We start from the raw sequence: 15667 nt of genomic DNA, 5'->3' as shown, positions 1-15667 counted from the left end.
GTCACTGTCCCTGAGGAGCAGCAGTGTGGAGGGAGGCAGGGGAAACTCACTCCTCTGATGGAAATCTGCAGGATTTACTGCAGGATCCAACTTGTAATTTGTTGGGCTGTTCCTAAGAAGAACTGAGGAAGTTTCCAGGAAGGGACTGGGTAGACATGCTATGAGAACGTTCTGACAGAAAAAGAGGGAAATGTTGGAACCGTTTGTGAATGCTTGCCAAGTTTTACAGATGAACTACCAACATTTTCTTGTTAAAGAATGAGTAAGATTTATAGTACCCAGTTTCCCTTTATCAAATATAGACCAGAGCCACAAGAGCAATCAGCACTAGGTAGGCCATGGTTTAAAGTAATCTGGAGAAATAGCTTGGCAAGATCCTGAGCAGATAGACCTTTCTTTGCTTTTTGAGCAAGCAATCTGGTTAAGAACTGATATACTTTGAGGAAAGTTGCATTTCCCTTTGGCTAATAGATAGTGATTAATTTATTTTTATTTTCATCCCAAGAGTTAAATTGGACATTTTAAATTTTTTGCATTAATATATGAATGTGCTGATTTTGTAGATTTATTTTTCCTAAAATGATGTGGAATAGAAATTTAATTCATGTAAATAAATATCACTGGAATGCAGGATGGGGGAATTATTAGAACTGTATAGGCCCATGTCTCTTAATCTAAAAAACAGTTCCTAAAATATTAGGATTTGGATGTGTGAAAATTAACATGTCTGTTTTATTGGTTTCTGTAAAGATAGAAGAGGAAATTAAACTCAGAGAGAAGAAGAAAGCAGACAAGGAGAAAGCAAGGCAGGCCTTTATAAAGCAGGAACTAGAAATGGGGAAAGAGATGCAAGAAATTGAATTTCCAGAGGAAGAGCCTGAAACAGAAGAACCACTGCCAGATATCTATATCCCAGAAAGTCCTAGCCCCATCCTCTGTGGGTTTTACTCTGACCCAGGAAAATTTTGGCTGTCCATGGTAAACCTATTTTTTATTCTCTTTAAATGTAAGATTAGAGACTCAGACCCAGAGCTGCAGTTTCCCTGTCTGAGGGGGAAAGTATCTCTTTTCCCTTCTTAAACTGAGACTTGCTCCCCCCCTCCCATCCAGTTCAGTTCTAGGGGCTCTGATTGGCTGGCAATCTCTGGGATTTGCATGAGGCTTAAATCTCTAGGACTGGTTCAGAGCCTGGAGGATAGGCAGAACTTTGAGATGATTGCTATACATTCCATTAACAATTCTTCTTCCCCATGCTCCTAAATGGTTTTCTTTAATGCCTTGTATATGAGGTTGCTAGGCAATCTGTAAATACCCTCCATGGTGGTCCTAACACCTTAGGCTGACATTTTTTGAAGGTACAGTTGATAAACTTGTGCATACATCATCCTCTGTTGGGGCAGGGCATAAACCCCCAAATCTTTTTTTTTAGGTTTGGGTTTTTGTGCATACCTGTGGGTTCCCCCAGGTTTTGGTCCATATTCTGAGGGATCAGTTTCACAATTAGATACATATGATGATGTTGAATGTAGGAGAAGTAACTCAGAAAACAGTAGTTTCAGATTTCAGCTTTTTTTCAGATTTTCACTGTGAGGAGAAGCAATCATTCTTAATGCCATATGAAAGGGATTAAGTGACCTTTTTGAGCTTTGATAATGTGATCCCGTCCATTCTCTTTTTTATATGTCACTCTTTGTACCAATTCTGGACAACATTAAAATTTAAATGGAAAGATGCAGAAGGCAAAAAGCAGTAATAGGCCATTTCCCCAGGATCTTTCAAATTCTTGGAGAACACCAAACTTTTGCCTAGTGCATCTTTTTGTTCAGTTGGTGTGGCACTCTTAAATGCATCTTGAGACAAGACCTGTTCACTGTCTGTGCAGTCAGAATTTATATAGGAAAATGAACAATGGTGCTGACCTAAAATCCAGTGAATTTAGAAAAATATAACTTTGCTTTGGATAGCATCAAAGAGTGTATTATGTGATGTCAAATGCTATGTTTGATGGAAACATTCTGTGGAAAAAATAAATGGCTTAATTTGGATTTTTAAAAACTAAATGGTTCAAGGGGAGAAGAAAGAAATTAAAGAAAAAGAAATTGCATAAGCATGTTCACAGAATTGCTCATCTTAATACCTCGTTGTGGCGTTTTTTTGTCCTTCTTTCAGGGAGGCTATGACTCTGGATACCTGTACCACTGTGCATTCCCTCCAGTGCAGCATGACAAAGAACTGGATCAGCAGCAGAATGAACCGTTTGCCTTTATTCCTATGGAAGACACAGAAGAAAACCCTATTCGACGGATCTCATTTTGGTAATACAGCTTTTGCAGTATGGCTATTGATTTGATGGTAGGGCTTTTCTGCAAGGTTGTGTATGCAGTAGTACGAGTGTGTAGATCAGCATATATTTTCAGGAACTAATGCTTGATATTGGCTGGTTAGTATTATTCTCTCATCCATTAAAAGAAATGCTTTGGAGAAATACTCTCTAAAATGCTTGAATGATTGCGGTCAGTATACTGACCGCAATCCAAACACCATGAAATGTAGGATTTTTTTAAAATGGAAGTATAACACAATATACCAGTTCTATATGCTGGCCAAGACATAATAGATCTGGCTTTGAAGAAGAAAAGATCTGTCCACCACCCTATATATATCTATAGATATGAATATATGGGCCATGTCTGAAATGAAGTAACTCTTCCATCGCCATCTGAGGAGTTTTTATTGTATGTAGTGTTTTAAATTTTATTGTAATGTTTTATCTGCTTTTATGTGTTTTTATGTAAATTAAAATGTTGTGCTCTGCCCTGAGCCCAGTCGGTGGGGAGGGTGGACTAAAAATCTAATCTAATAAATAAATAAATAAAATGTGCCATTGAGTCACAACTAACTCATGGTGACCTCATCCTTGAGGTGTTCCAGGCAAGAGATGAACAGAGAGTTTGCCATTCTCTGTGTAGCAACCTAAATCTTCCTTGCTGGGCTCCCATCCAAGTAATAACTATGGCTGGCCCTGCTTAACTTCTAAGCTTGGGCTATGCTAGGCTATTTAGGCTTTTAAGTTTTTTTTTAAAAAAAATTATTGGTTAATGTAAGCTGCCTTGGAAGTATTTTATTCAGATTATGGAATATAATATTTTAAATAAACATAATAGGGCAGGTAATAGATTTCACCCTTTCACACTTGAGGCCATAGGGATCAACCCTTTGGATCACTCAGGGTTTGCTTCATATTTTGAGGGGTCTTGGAGTGTATCTCCCCTTACCTACAGATCTGATGGGCCTTTCCTTTCTGCAAACAGGCATACATGAGGATGGCTGTTGAATAGCTGAGATGGCTAGATCCAGTCCCTCATATATTGTATGTTTGAGGAGGAGGGGCAGCGCTGCTTCCTCCTGCTGCTGCTCCTTGTTACCATCCTTTTGTCCGCTTGCCTTTCTGGAAGGTTGATCTCAACTATGAGGGTTAAAGAAGGAAGTGCCACAGGTTGACTAGTGTGTGGAATGGGACCCAGAACACAAGGGAGTGAGGGAGCGAAACTAGACAAGTCACCTTCGAAGTAATTCCTATGTTAATCAGTGGGGCTTACTCCCAGGAAAATGTCCTTAAGTTGCAACCTGAGTGAGTAAGAGGTGGGGTGACAGTGTCAGCATTGGCCCTTTACTGGGGTGGGTCCCAGTAGATAATTGTCATCACTGACCAGAGACACCAGACGTGTCAGATACAAATAGTTGAGAAGATAAGAATGAATCTATATACTTGGAATTTCTTGTTTAGGCTTAGATTCTGTCCAGAAAAGTAGAATTTATGAGATGTAGAAAGTTCATAAACCTCCCACCTTTATTTCCTGTTCAGACACTGTGCATTTCTTATTCAGAAGATATTTCTTGCATGCATCTCTTATAAAAGTAAGTAAAGAAACTGATTATTTCAAAACAGTGTAAACCAGTTTTGCTAGCTATATGAACCAGAGGCCTTCTAGAACTTTTCATACCTCATCAAACCAGTCTTCTGTGTAATTGTCAATTTAAGAAGATTTAGAAGTCAATTTCATAGAGCACTGTGGAGATGGTAATAATAATCACCAGCTGTTTTTGGTTTTGTTTATGTCTACAGTTCTGCTGGTTTACTAATATTATGCGGAATGGAAGATGGAGCAGTACGAATCTACCCTCTCCATAACAAAGAGCTGTCAGTGGACAATATGGTTGGATACTGGTCCTCCAGTATGCATGATAATGACTATGGACACATTCAAGGAATCTTCTCAAGTTTTGATGATCGGTTTCTGGTGACCTGTGGTGCAGATGGCAATATCTTTACTTACAATGTGCTTTCTGCTGAAGAAGTTCAGAAAATGATGAAAGCTAAAGTGCCCTCTCCAAGGGTAAGAATGAGACTGAAAGACATTATTTTAAAAATCATACTTTATATTTAAGGTGCCAATTATGAAATGTTCAGCTATGACTCCTGAATTAACCCTTGTTCCTCAATTGCTGATGATAGTCTCTTGTTCTGGATGCCTCTGTTTGGGCCTGATTCAGATACAGACATGCATTTAAGAAGTCCTGAACATCTAATTAACTTTCCTATATCAAATCATTTAACTCCTGGCTAGAGGTACACCACTGATAACGTCTATGGTTCATTACTAGGTATAGTACCCAAGTAATATAATTATGGAGTCTCTGCTTCCATTTTAAATCTTTATTATTACAAAATAATTATTCAGTAACTCCATTAATAGAAAAACATACCATCCATTATAACTACATAAATTATTAAAAGAGAGCACTTACATGAGTCCAAAAATGTATCTTATCCAAAGATATGAAGGTCACAGGCAAGGAGCCTTCCAAAGAGGAAGCTCACGATTAGTAAGTTGTCATATTTATAGAGTTTCAGAACCTGTTCTTAAGAATAGCAGCTTCATAGTCACAAGTTATTGGCTAACTATTATAATTTCATACACCAAACAAGATTATCCATATTTGAAACATCTTCTTGAGACATATAACAATAGCTAGTTCATTCTTGCTACTTTTTGTGTTAACAAAGTCTATGTAGAATTAGTGATTACAAGTGTCACATACTTTGGCCTTCCATCAGTGTTTCTATAATATTGGCAGCTTCTATGAAGTTAGACATTCCTGTCATTCTCAGATACTCCCTGCACCTGGGCCTTAGTACATTGTATACATTAGCATGATTACCCTCCCATGGCTCTTCTAATCTACATACGGCAATACAACTGTGTAACTCTAATGTTTTATGCCCCTCTCTAAGGTAGTTTTATTCTACATCTCTAGACTCCCTTTGTGGCCTATCTAGTTATGGGGCCCTGTTTCTGTGTGCATAGGTGTCTTGAATAACTTTCTTAGTCATATCCAGCAATTGTTCTCCTATAGTTCTAGCCATATCCATGACACTCGATTTTAGAAAAAGCAGAGCCAATTGGTAGTAGGTAATCATTTTGTCCTATTCTATAAAAAACCTAGTGTGCTTGTGAGGAGCTGCATATAATTTGACCTTAACTTCAGGAACATCAGGATGCTGATGCGGTTATCAACTGTTTAATTTTATTCTTCCACAGAGAGGTCTTGATAAAGAAAAAGCAGTAGATGATATTGAAGATCCTAGTGCCTACAGGTAAGATGCCTGAACATGAAACAGGTAGCTTGGATTCTGGATCCCTGGTGGACAACAATAATTTTTGCTGGAGAGTCTCTTTGAGACTGAGGCACCTCACTTGTGGCAAGTTTTGGAATTAACAGCTGTCATGCAACTCATGTTTCTCTTCCGCTTTTGTGTACCACTCCTTAACTGGGTGTTAAGGAGTCAGAATACCCCTGCTATGCTAGATAACGCGGTACAAAGAATTCACTGTACCCACCAAGGTGAATAATTTCTTCAGTGCATAAAGGATATTTGAAACTTCAGAAAAAATACTAATACCACACGCTGACATTGTCAGAGTAACAGTAGTATAGATGCCATCTGTATTATAATGGTATGGTAATGCCTGTCAAAACTGATGTTAGCTGTAAGAACTTTTAAATTAAGGTTTACTCTTTAAATAGCATTTTTAATTTCTTTTGCTGACATGGGGGTTAAACTCCATTCTCTAACTCCAAATCAGATCTTTTTTCTGTTACTTGCCAGAAGTGATGAGCATAACTCTTCAGACTATAAAACCAGGCACTTATTTGATTATTAGACTTAATCAAATACCAAAGACAGCAGAATGTGAAATGAATCTATTTCCCCTGGTCACTATCTATTCATCATTGGTCTTCCTGTGCAGTCCCACATGGGACTGCCCACACACAGGCCTACTAATTCAGAGGTTTTTTAGCTGAAATCCACCAGGGGGCGCCCTTGCCTCCCACTGCGCATGTGCAGCTGCTTCCCACCAAAAACAGCCCCTGGGGGGCGGGGCACACCCTGCTACCCTCAGTTCCTCTTTTGCTACTGGTGGAAGAGGTTCTAGCTGTTTGTTGGCGAAGATAAGTGGGATTTTTCTTCTTATCTTGCTAAATCGTTTCAAAATGTCAGAGAAGGCCCTGTTTAAGCATTGTATTAAATGCAACGCTAAAATATTCAGAACTGATGGGCATTTGCTTTGCTTGATGTGCTTGGGAGAGGCACATAACATTCAACCGTGCAAGCACTGTTTGAGCATCCCTACCAAAGCCAGGGCCAAAAGAGCTGGCTGTTTGAAAGTGTCTCTATGACAAAGAGCTCTTGAGGCTGCGGAGGACCCAGCAAAGGCAAAAAAATCAACCCAGGCTGGAATCAAGATGCCGGATCTAAAAGCCCCGTTGACTTTGGGACACCTCTCAACTCTGAGACCTGGGATATTGGGTTCGAAGACTCCTTGGGTCCATCTCCTCCGAGGTGTTGAACACTCTGGTTCCAACCCATTTGGGCTTGAAGACTCCTCAGAATTGAGCTCCTTCAACTTCAATGGCAGTCTCAAGTCTCCCAGATCCATCCCAGGCACTTTCCCTCAACTCAGAACTGATGTCTCCAGTACGGTCGGATCCAACGGCAGGGGTCCAGCGCCTGAAGTCAAAAGAACTGAGGGTGAGCCCAACATCCACAGCAGTGCAATCAGATCTGAATGTGAGAGAGATGTCAGAGGGGGAGCCTCCGAGGAAGAAAACAACAAAGACAAAGCATTTGTCTGCACAGGATCCATAGAGGATATCCCCGAGAGGGGAATGGATTGAACAAGAGGTCCTAATAGTTGATCCACCACCTACTTCCTTGGCACGCTCTAGGTTGCCATCTACCTGATCCAGGTCATGGTCAGTTCACTCCTCAGAAGAGGAGGGTGAGATTCCTCGCAGACGGCCTAAGTCCTGTCATTCCCCAAGAAGGGAACATTATTACCCTACGGTCAAGACACTCTGGTACCAGAGAGCATCGTCCAGTTGCGAGGTGGACACAAGAAAGACCTTCTTCATGGATGTGATGTCAAGAGAACCATTGTCTGCACCTTTGAGGAGACATCATTCCTTCTGAAGCTCAAGGATGGCCTTACAGCTGTCAGAGCCAGATGTTGAGGAGGGCCCCTATCGTAACACGGACAGCCCTAGCCTGCCCTCGGAGACATCCCTTGAGGAAACTGTGGGGGAGACGGGAAATATCACCTACTGATGACTTCCAGTCATACACAGACCAGGTATTGAGAATGGCTAGAGAGCTCAAAATAAATATCTCTTCGGCAGAACCCAAACTGAAAAATAAAGTCTTGCAACACTTGTATTCAGGGTCCACATCTAATATCGCATTTCCAGTGATTGAGAGGTTCGTGGATCTGATGAACATGTTGAAGCTGAAACCCGCTTCTACACCTGCCACGACTAAGAAGGCGGAGAGCCTCTACGGGTCCAAAGATAACGTGTGCCCATATCTGTTGGTCCATCCTTCCTCACTGGTTACTGAGGAAATGCAAACCAGGCAAAGGCAGGGTGCATGCTCAACTCTTTCTGATAAGGAGGGAAGGAAGATGGCTGCCCTGGGGAGGAAAATGTATTCCTCTGCGGCTTTGAATATAAAAATAGCTTATGACACAATGATGGGGGCATACCAGCTATTCTTGTGGGGAAAAGCTGCAGCCTTTCATTCTAAACTGCCAGAAGATCAAAGGCCCTTTGTAAAGGTGATCGAGGAGGAGGCCATGAGGCTGTCAAGACATCAAATAAATGCCAGCAGAAATGTGGCAGATACATTGACGAGAGCCATGGCATCCACGATTGTACTGAGGAGGCTTGCCTAGCTGAGGGCTACTGCACTCCCCACAGAAACTAGGAACAAGGTGGAGGACTTACCCTTCTAGGAGAAGACTCTGTTTTCAGAGAAAACGGATGAATATCTTTCCCAGAAGCAGAAAGATACTGATGGCACACTCGTATGGAGTGCTTCCCCCTACTCAACAGGGGCAAGGAATAAGTCACTTCAGGCAGTCACAGTACAAAGGAAGAGTGTACCAGTTTCAGCCTTATCAGGTGTACTCATATCCTGCCCAGAGGCTTTACCAGAGTACACAGGGTGCCTTTTCAAAAGAGGAAGCCAGCCCACAGAGCGAGAAAGGGACTGCAGTCCCATCATTCGAAGGAACAGTCCTCTAATCAAAAGCAGTTCTGACTAGACCGAGGGCCGGAATCCATCTTTGGGGATCGGCTATAGTTATTACTCTGTTTGGTATAGTATTACTACAGATGTTTGGGTTCTAAAAATTGTTTACAATGGTTATAAAATTGAGTTTGAATGTTCCCCTTGTTTGGGTCTTCCTGTTTTTTCAGACTCTCAGACATGTGCAGAGTTGGGAGGAGAACTCAAGGCCTTAATAGATAAAGGGGAAGTACAAGTACCAGAAGGAGGGTCGACCTTAAGTTTTTACTCCAGATTTTTCATGGTGGACAAAAAAGATGGGGGACACAGACCAATTTTAGATTTTCAAGAGCTTAGTAAGTTTATTAATACTCATAAATTTCGTATGACCATGTTACACTCAGTAATGACACTGATTACACCAGACTGCTGGTTTGCTGTCCTTGACTTCAAGAATGTGTACTTTCACGTCTCCATTTTGAAGACGCACAGGAAGTTTCTAAGGTTCACGTATGACAGGAAGGTGTACCAATAATGGGCACTTCCATTTGGGCTCTCCACAGCACCCTGTGTCTTCACTAAATGTGTGGTGGTGGTCATCGCATATTTGAGAACTCAGAATTGCTGCATATATCCATATCTAGATGATTTGTTGATCACTGGCCAATCTCAGGAAGATGTATGCAGACAGGTTCAAATGACTTTGCAAACTTGTTTAAGATTGGGACTCTTTGTTAACCAAAAGAAATCCAAGTTGACACCTGCAAAGGAGATCCAATTTATAGGAGCAGTCTTTAATGACACTCTGAATGCCTTCTTTCCTGTAGAAAGGGAAAAGATAAAGGGCTTGGTTAGGATGTTTAAAAAATGTTGCTTCCAGACAGCACGGAGAATTCAAACCTTGCTGGGATTCATGGCATCAACCACAGCTGTTGTCCCCTTTGCTAGGCTGAACATGTGAGAACTGCAACTGTGGTTTATTTCTGTTTTTTACAGTGAGAAGGACTCACTGGATAAGAAATTTAACATCCCTAGGGAGATCATAAGGTCACTCCGGTGGTGGTTAGTAGATGCACATTTGCTGAAAGGGATTCAGTTTGGACACATGACAACCAAAGTGTCCATTACTACTGACGCCTCTTACATAGGAGGACGTGCTCATTGCTGTGATTCATATACTCAAGGGACATGGGACGATACTGAGGAGTCTCACATTAATCTTCTTGAACTAAAAGCGATCCATTATGCCTTAATTTTGTTTGCAGATATAATGACAGGAAGGTCTGTCCTAATCCTCACAGAATATTCGACTGTTCTACATCAACAAGCAGGGAGGCACCACTTTGAGCAGTCTGTGCAGGAAAGCCATAGCAATTTGGACTTGGGCAATGGACCAGCTTGGCTACAAGCAGTACATATACCAGGGGTAGACAATGTGATTGAGGACCACCTCAGCAGATTAGGAGATGATTTGTGCAAGTGGCCCATAAACGATTCCTATTTAAACCTTGTTTTTCAAAGATGGGGCTCCCCAGACGTAGATCTGTTTGCATCCAGAGAAAACCAGAAGGCAGAATTATTTTGTTTGGTGTGGGGGGGGGGAGGCCTTGGTTCCTTAGGGGTGCCTTCCAGCTTTGCTGGTCCGACCAATTCTATTATGCATTCTCGCTGATCCCGCTGATAGCCAGGGTAGTGGCCAAGGTACAATCAGACCAGGCGAGGGCGATTGTTATAGGGCCGTATTGGCTCAGACAACCCTGCTTCCACAGGTTAATGAGACTAGAAAGTCAAATTCTTTACTTACCCAAGGATCTGGACCTCCTATCGTGGAAAGGAATCCTTCACCACGACATATTGAGACTCAAATTAATTGCATGGCTAATAGTACCTCTTTCCCCGCTAATGCTCTTTACTTACCTGGAGAGTACAGCGGTGAAAGAGGACTGAGAGTAGCAGGGGGTGCCCCACCTCCCAAGGGGCTGTTTTTGGCAGGAAGCAGCTGCGAATGTGCAGTGGGAGGCGAGGGCACCCCCTGGTGGATTTCAGCTTGAAAAACCCTCCAAGTTGGCAGGCCTGCGCGTGCGCTGTCCCATATGTACCTGCATGGAAGACCTCGATGAACAACACAGGTAAGTGCAACACAGTTTTTCTCGTACAACAAGCTATAATTTCCCTTCCACTTTATAAAGGGGTTCATATCCTCTCTGCCTTTTCTGGAACCCCAGATGTGTCAGATGCTCTAGTCTAAACCTGCTCAGTGAGGGATTCACACCTGTGAGCCAGAGGCAGGTCCCTACTTGTATAGGCCTACCCCACACAGACTTTCACCTCACCTGACAGGGGAAATCATCTCCACTCATTGGATCATCCCAGCCTGGAACTCATTGATCCTGATGAACTCTTCTTCCTTTTACTTCCATATCCTATAAAGAAAAGTGTGTGGGGTGCCCTCCCCTGAGATGTTAGCTCTCACAATCTAAGGATGGTTATCCCTCACTTGGATCTGTGAGTAAAATGCAATAGGCCTGTTTTTTAAGACAAGTTTGAACACTTTTTTTCTTGTGAAATTACCAAGTCTTAAATCTTCTCCTTTTCTTCTTTGCTTGCAAATAAAAATATCAAATAGACCCTTGCTCTGCCTAATAAACCTACAAGATCTCCCTTTGAGCACATGTTTCTTATGGGATAGAAAGGCTAGAAAAATATCTGATGGCTGTTACAAGTTCCAGTTGTCACTAGATTCTGGCTGATTGTGAGCCATGAGTTGTCTAAGACTATAAAACTGCATATAGTTTGGTGCATCATTTTAGTTCCATAAACCTTACTACATAACAAAATGTGATGCTTTTCTTCAAGCCCAGTTTCATATTTTGATCCTGTATTTGTTCCTGGGTAGGTAAAACCCTTCAAGTCTTGATTGTTTTCTGATGTTTTCAGTATTGAAAATGCCAAGCAAAAAATGGAGCACGATATGATAATTAAGGCAGCAGAAATGAAGAAATATTTCAAGAGACAAGAACTGATACTTCTGAGGCATAAATTTCAAGATCTCCTCCAGATTAACAAGGAACTGCCAAAGCACATGCAGCTTGACAGAGTGGTACGCCTGGGGTTTTCTGCTTTGACTGGGAGCTAAGGCCTTGGTTTTTTTCAGAGTTTTGAAAATGGGGTTTCTTTCCTAAGAGCTCTCAGTAGTTTGCAACATGTATAAAACTAACAAAATTAGACCCTAAAAGTAAAAATACCAGATATTAAGTTTAAAATTCTTTTCATTATCACTGTTAACTCCAGCCATTAAAAGTGAGTCAGACCACTATTTCCAGTCTACTTCCTGTAGTTGAAAAGTTAAAATCTGCTGTTTTTTTTCCTTCTGTGTACTTTTGATATTTTACAACCCATCATTTTCTAGTTGAGCCTTGATGATCCTTCATGCAAGATTTCAGATTTATATTCTTTATCTGTACTTTCTCCTGCAACAGTGGTTAATGCCCTCTTTTTAGAAGATGGACATAGAAGAGCATTTCAAATCACCACTAGTAGTACAATCCTAAATAGAATGTGACCGTTCTAAGACCAATGATTTCAATGGATTTAGAACAGAGTAACACTGTTTAAAATAGCCAAGCCCTGCGTCTAAAATGCTGTATTTAATATTTATATCCGCCAATTTTAATTGTATATGGAAGAATGTTTTAATGTTTTTATAATTTTTTTATTGTTTTTAATTTTTATGTAGAGGTCATATGTTGTTAAACCGCCCTGAGCCTTGTCGAAGGCTTTCACGGCCGGAGAACGATGGCTGTTGTGGGTTTTCCGGGCTGTATTGCCGTGGTCTTGGCATTGTAGTTCCTGACGTTTCGCCAGCAGCTGTGGCTGGCATCTTCAGAGGTGTAGCACCAAAAGACAGAGATCTCTCAGTGTCACAGTGTGGAAAAGATGTAGGTCATTTGTATCTACTCAGGAGGGGTGGGGTTGAGCTGGGTCATCCTGTAAGAGTTTCCCAGGGTGTGGAATGCTAATGGCGGGAGGCTTCACTGTATCCTGAGGAGGTTCTTTTGCATATGGATTGGTACTTGATGTGCTAATCTTCTCTGGGAAACTCTTACAGGATGACTCAGCTCAACCCCACCCCTCCCCAAATAATAAATAAATAAATTGTAACCCCAACCCCACTCCAAATAATAAATAAATAAATTGTAAATTTAAATATTTAGCCAAAGAATATCAGGAAATAACACTGTAGACCATTGAGTACAAAGAAATTTGGTCAGTAAGTAAGTCTTTTTATCATATGTTTAAAGCAAACAGTGTAATATTAAAAACAATGAGATTTAGTTTGGGCTGTGCATGTGGTGGAGGTCGATATAGTGGAGATGGCTGATATACTCAGTTGTTTGCTTTAACTTTGAATTTTACAAATAGAAAGAAGAGTTTGGCACTGCAGGGAGGAATTTACTAACATACAATTTATATTCCAGTTTAAAAATACTATTCTGGCTGCTGACCAACCATTCCTTTGTCAGACAGATGGCTGGCTTATAATTGAGGCAGATGACTTGTTATGTATTGCTTGAGAAGAACGAAGGCTCCTGAGGCCTACAAAGTAAGGTTGCCATCCCCTTGCTCGGGGCGGGGGATCGCCTGATCCCACCCTCCCCCCTGCACCCACTTACCTGGCCGGGGGGCATGCTCCCTGGGGTGCCTTCTCCCTGGGTGGCATGGCACGCCCCTGGGTGCGGGGCATGCTCCCGCACTGTGAGAGTGGGCGGCAGCAGCGGCAGAGAGAGAGCAGGCAGTGGTTGCAAGACCATGCCACTCTCACCGCTGCGGCTGCGGCCACCCCTGTGTAGCCGGCGCCGGCAGGGACAAGGGGTGTGGCGGCGGCGAGAGAGAGCGGCGGTGGCCATGGCCAGCTCTCTCGCTCTCACTGCCACCGCCACCGCGCCCCTTGTCCCTGCCGGCACCAGTTGCACAGGGGCAGCCGTGGCTGTGGTGAAAGAGCAGGCCATGGCTGCCACAGCTCTCTCTCTTGCCATGGCGGCTGCTGCCCCTGTGCTGCCCATGCCAGTAGGGACAAGGGGTGCCATGGCGGTGGTGAGAGAGCTGCCCACTCTCTCTGCCCCTCCCCGGTGTGTGTGACGTTGTCACACGGGGGCGCCATTTGACCCTGTGTGATGATGTCACTCCCAGAAGTGATGTCATCTTGCACACCAGGAGTGTGCACTCACAAAGCACACACATGGTCACAACAAGAGCACCAGCAGGGTAGGAGCCAGCATCCTAGTCTCCTGCAGGGAGACTTGAGGGACCTGGCAACCCTATTACAAAGCTATTGGTGTTTGGGTGCCGGTACGGCCAATCAGAATTGCTGCTTTGTAGTCCAATCACTGTGCTGAAAAGTAGATACTTGTATATAGTTCATGCAAACGAAGGAGTCTAGCTGCTTACATTGTATTGGTTATTGTAAAAGTGGGAGTGGATTCTACAAGTATAAATTGGTTACGGTTGAGCCTGAGTCTCCAGTCTGTCTGCTTCCAGTCTCTAATAAAGATGTTTATTATAATAAAGAACTGTTAATCTCAATATACAAAATGACTGATATCATTAATAATAATATTTATAAACCACCTTGGCCTACCACATTTCAGCTATTAGAATGCTACTGAAAAGCAGACTAGACATCTCATAAGCAACCCCCCATAAACTATGTTTTTAATATGCAGCAGTTTGAAATGGATCGCAGAATTTGTGCAGAAATGGACAGAAGGACGGCACACAGTATCCGCTTGGTGATGAAAGAACTGGCCTGGGAACAAGAAAAACATCGCATTGGGCTACAAAAACTACAGAATCGGTAATGGCTGTATTTTTTTCATTGTGTCCCTCATTCCTTGAAGGAGTCTGGGCATTTGCTGAGTTTCTGTTATCAAGGGAATGAAAAAGTTATCCTCGTCATTGGAAATATTTCTGTAGGTTGTTGCCAAGTTAAATGGCATGAACATGACCTTTGTGTTGAGGTATGTTTGCCCGTCATTTGTTACTCATGTAAATTGGAGAGATTCTTAAGTAGTGTAGTGAATAGGGTGGATGAGCCAGCTTGGATGAAAGAAACCTGTAGTCAAATTCCCATTAAGCCATAAAGCTCACTGTGTAACCTTGGGCCAGACACACTTTCTTAGCCTACAGTTGTTGTGAGGATAAAATGGAGGGAAAAGAGATTGTTTGTGACACCAAGTTGGAGGAATGAGATAGAAATGTAAATAATACATTGGAGACCTTCAAAGAAGACCAGGGTCGCTATGTAGAGGCAGCCAATTGCAAACCACCTTTGTTAGTCTCTTGTTTGAAAACTCCAGTGGGGGGGGGTCGCCATATGTCAGTTATGACTTGATGGTACTTTCCACCCCCAGGTGAATCTTCATTCTACCTGTTGGTTCTGCAACAGGTTAGCAGGCCACTGTTGACAAATGTTAGATACTTCTTCCCCTGGAATTATTTTTACTTATTTTCAAAATTACAAGATTATATTAAGTAGTTTTTGAAAGAAGTTTAAAAATCCCCTTGGGAATAGTCCATACAAGTTCTAAGAAGGTAGACTGCTAAACTCTCTTACACAATACCAGTCTTCTGTTTAGGAAAGTGAACACAGTGATTTTATATACAGCTCTCTCTGTGCAGTCTCCATTCCCCTTTCCATTATCACACCACACTTGCATAACTCTAGATGGGGTCTGGCTGGTACCAACACTGATGTCAGTTAAAGGCAGTGTAGCCCTTTTTGCTTGAGAATATCTGAAAGATGGTGGGAGATCTGCATCTGTGTGAGGGAGCTTGCGCTCATTTGCCTTCTTCCCTTCTATTGTACAGGGTAGAACACAAGAAAAGCTGGGACTTTGAAATAGAGGCTGATCAAAGCAGACTTTACTCCATTTCTCCCTGGTTCTTAGTTTGACAAATTTTCCAGTCTGTGTTAAACCTTTTAACTCTCTCAGCTGGGAAGGATTCTTTATAAATTGTCCTAAAATGAGGATAACTTCA

General features: G+C 42.1%; 1 protein-coding gene across 2 annotated transcripts in view; it reads left to right on the top strand.

The window, feature by feature from the left end:
• CFAP44 (cilia and flagella associated protein 44) overlaps positions 1-15667 on the top strand; it is an 89882-nt gene that overhangs the window by 45205 nt on the left and 29010 nt on the right. For both annotated transcript variants that reach the window (XM_054973070.1, XM_054973071.1), the window contains exons 17-22: positions 751-978; positions 2170-2315; positions 4127-4397; positions 5604-5659; positions 11567-11729; positions 14353-14483. In XM_054973070.1, the coding sequence (XP_054829045.1) occupies positions 751-978; positions 2170-2315; positions 4127-4397; positions 5604-5659; positions 11567-11729; positions 14353-14483 (995 nt within the window). The remainder of the gene's footprint in view (positions 1-750; positions 979-2169; positions 2316-4126; positions 4398-5603; positions 5660-11566; positions 11730-14352; positions 14484-15667) is intronic.

Source organism: Eublepharis macularius, chromosome 3 (assembly GCF_028583425.1).
Source record: "Eublepharis macularius isolate TG4126 chromosome 3, MPM_Emac_v1.0, whole genome shotgun sequence".
Lineage (NCBI taxonomy): Eukaryota > Metazoa > Chordata > Lepidosauria > Squamata > Eublepharidae > Eublepharis > Eublepharis macularius.
The sequence above is the reverse complement of the archived record's forward strand: the minus strand, read 5'-3'. Positions and strand labels throughout refer to the sequence as shown.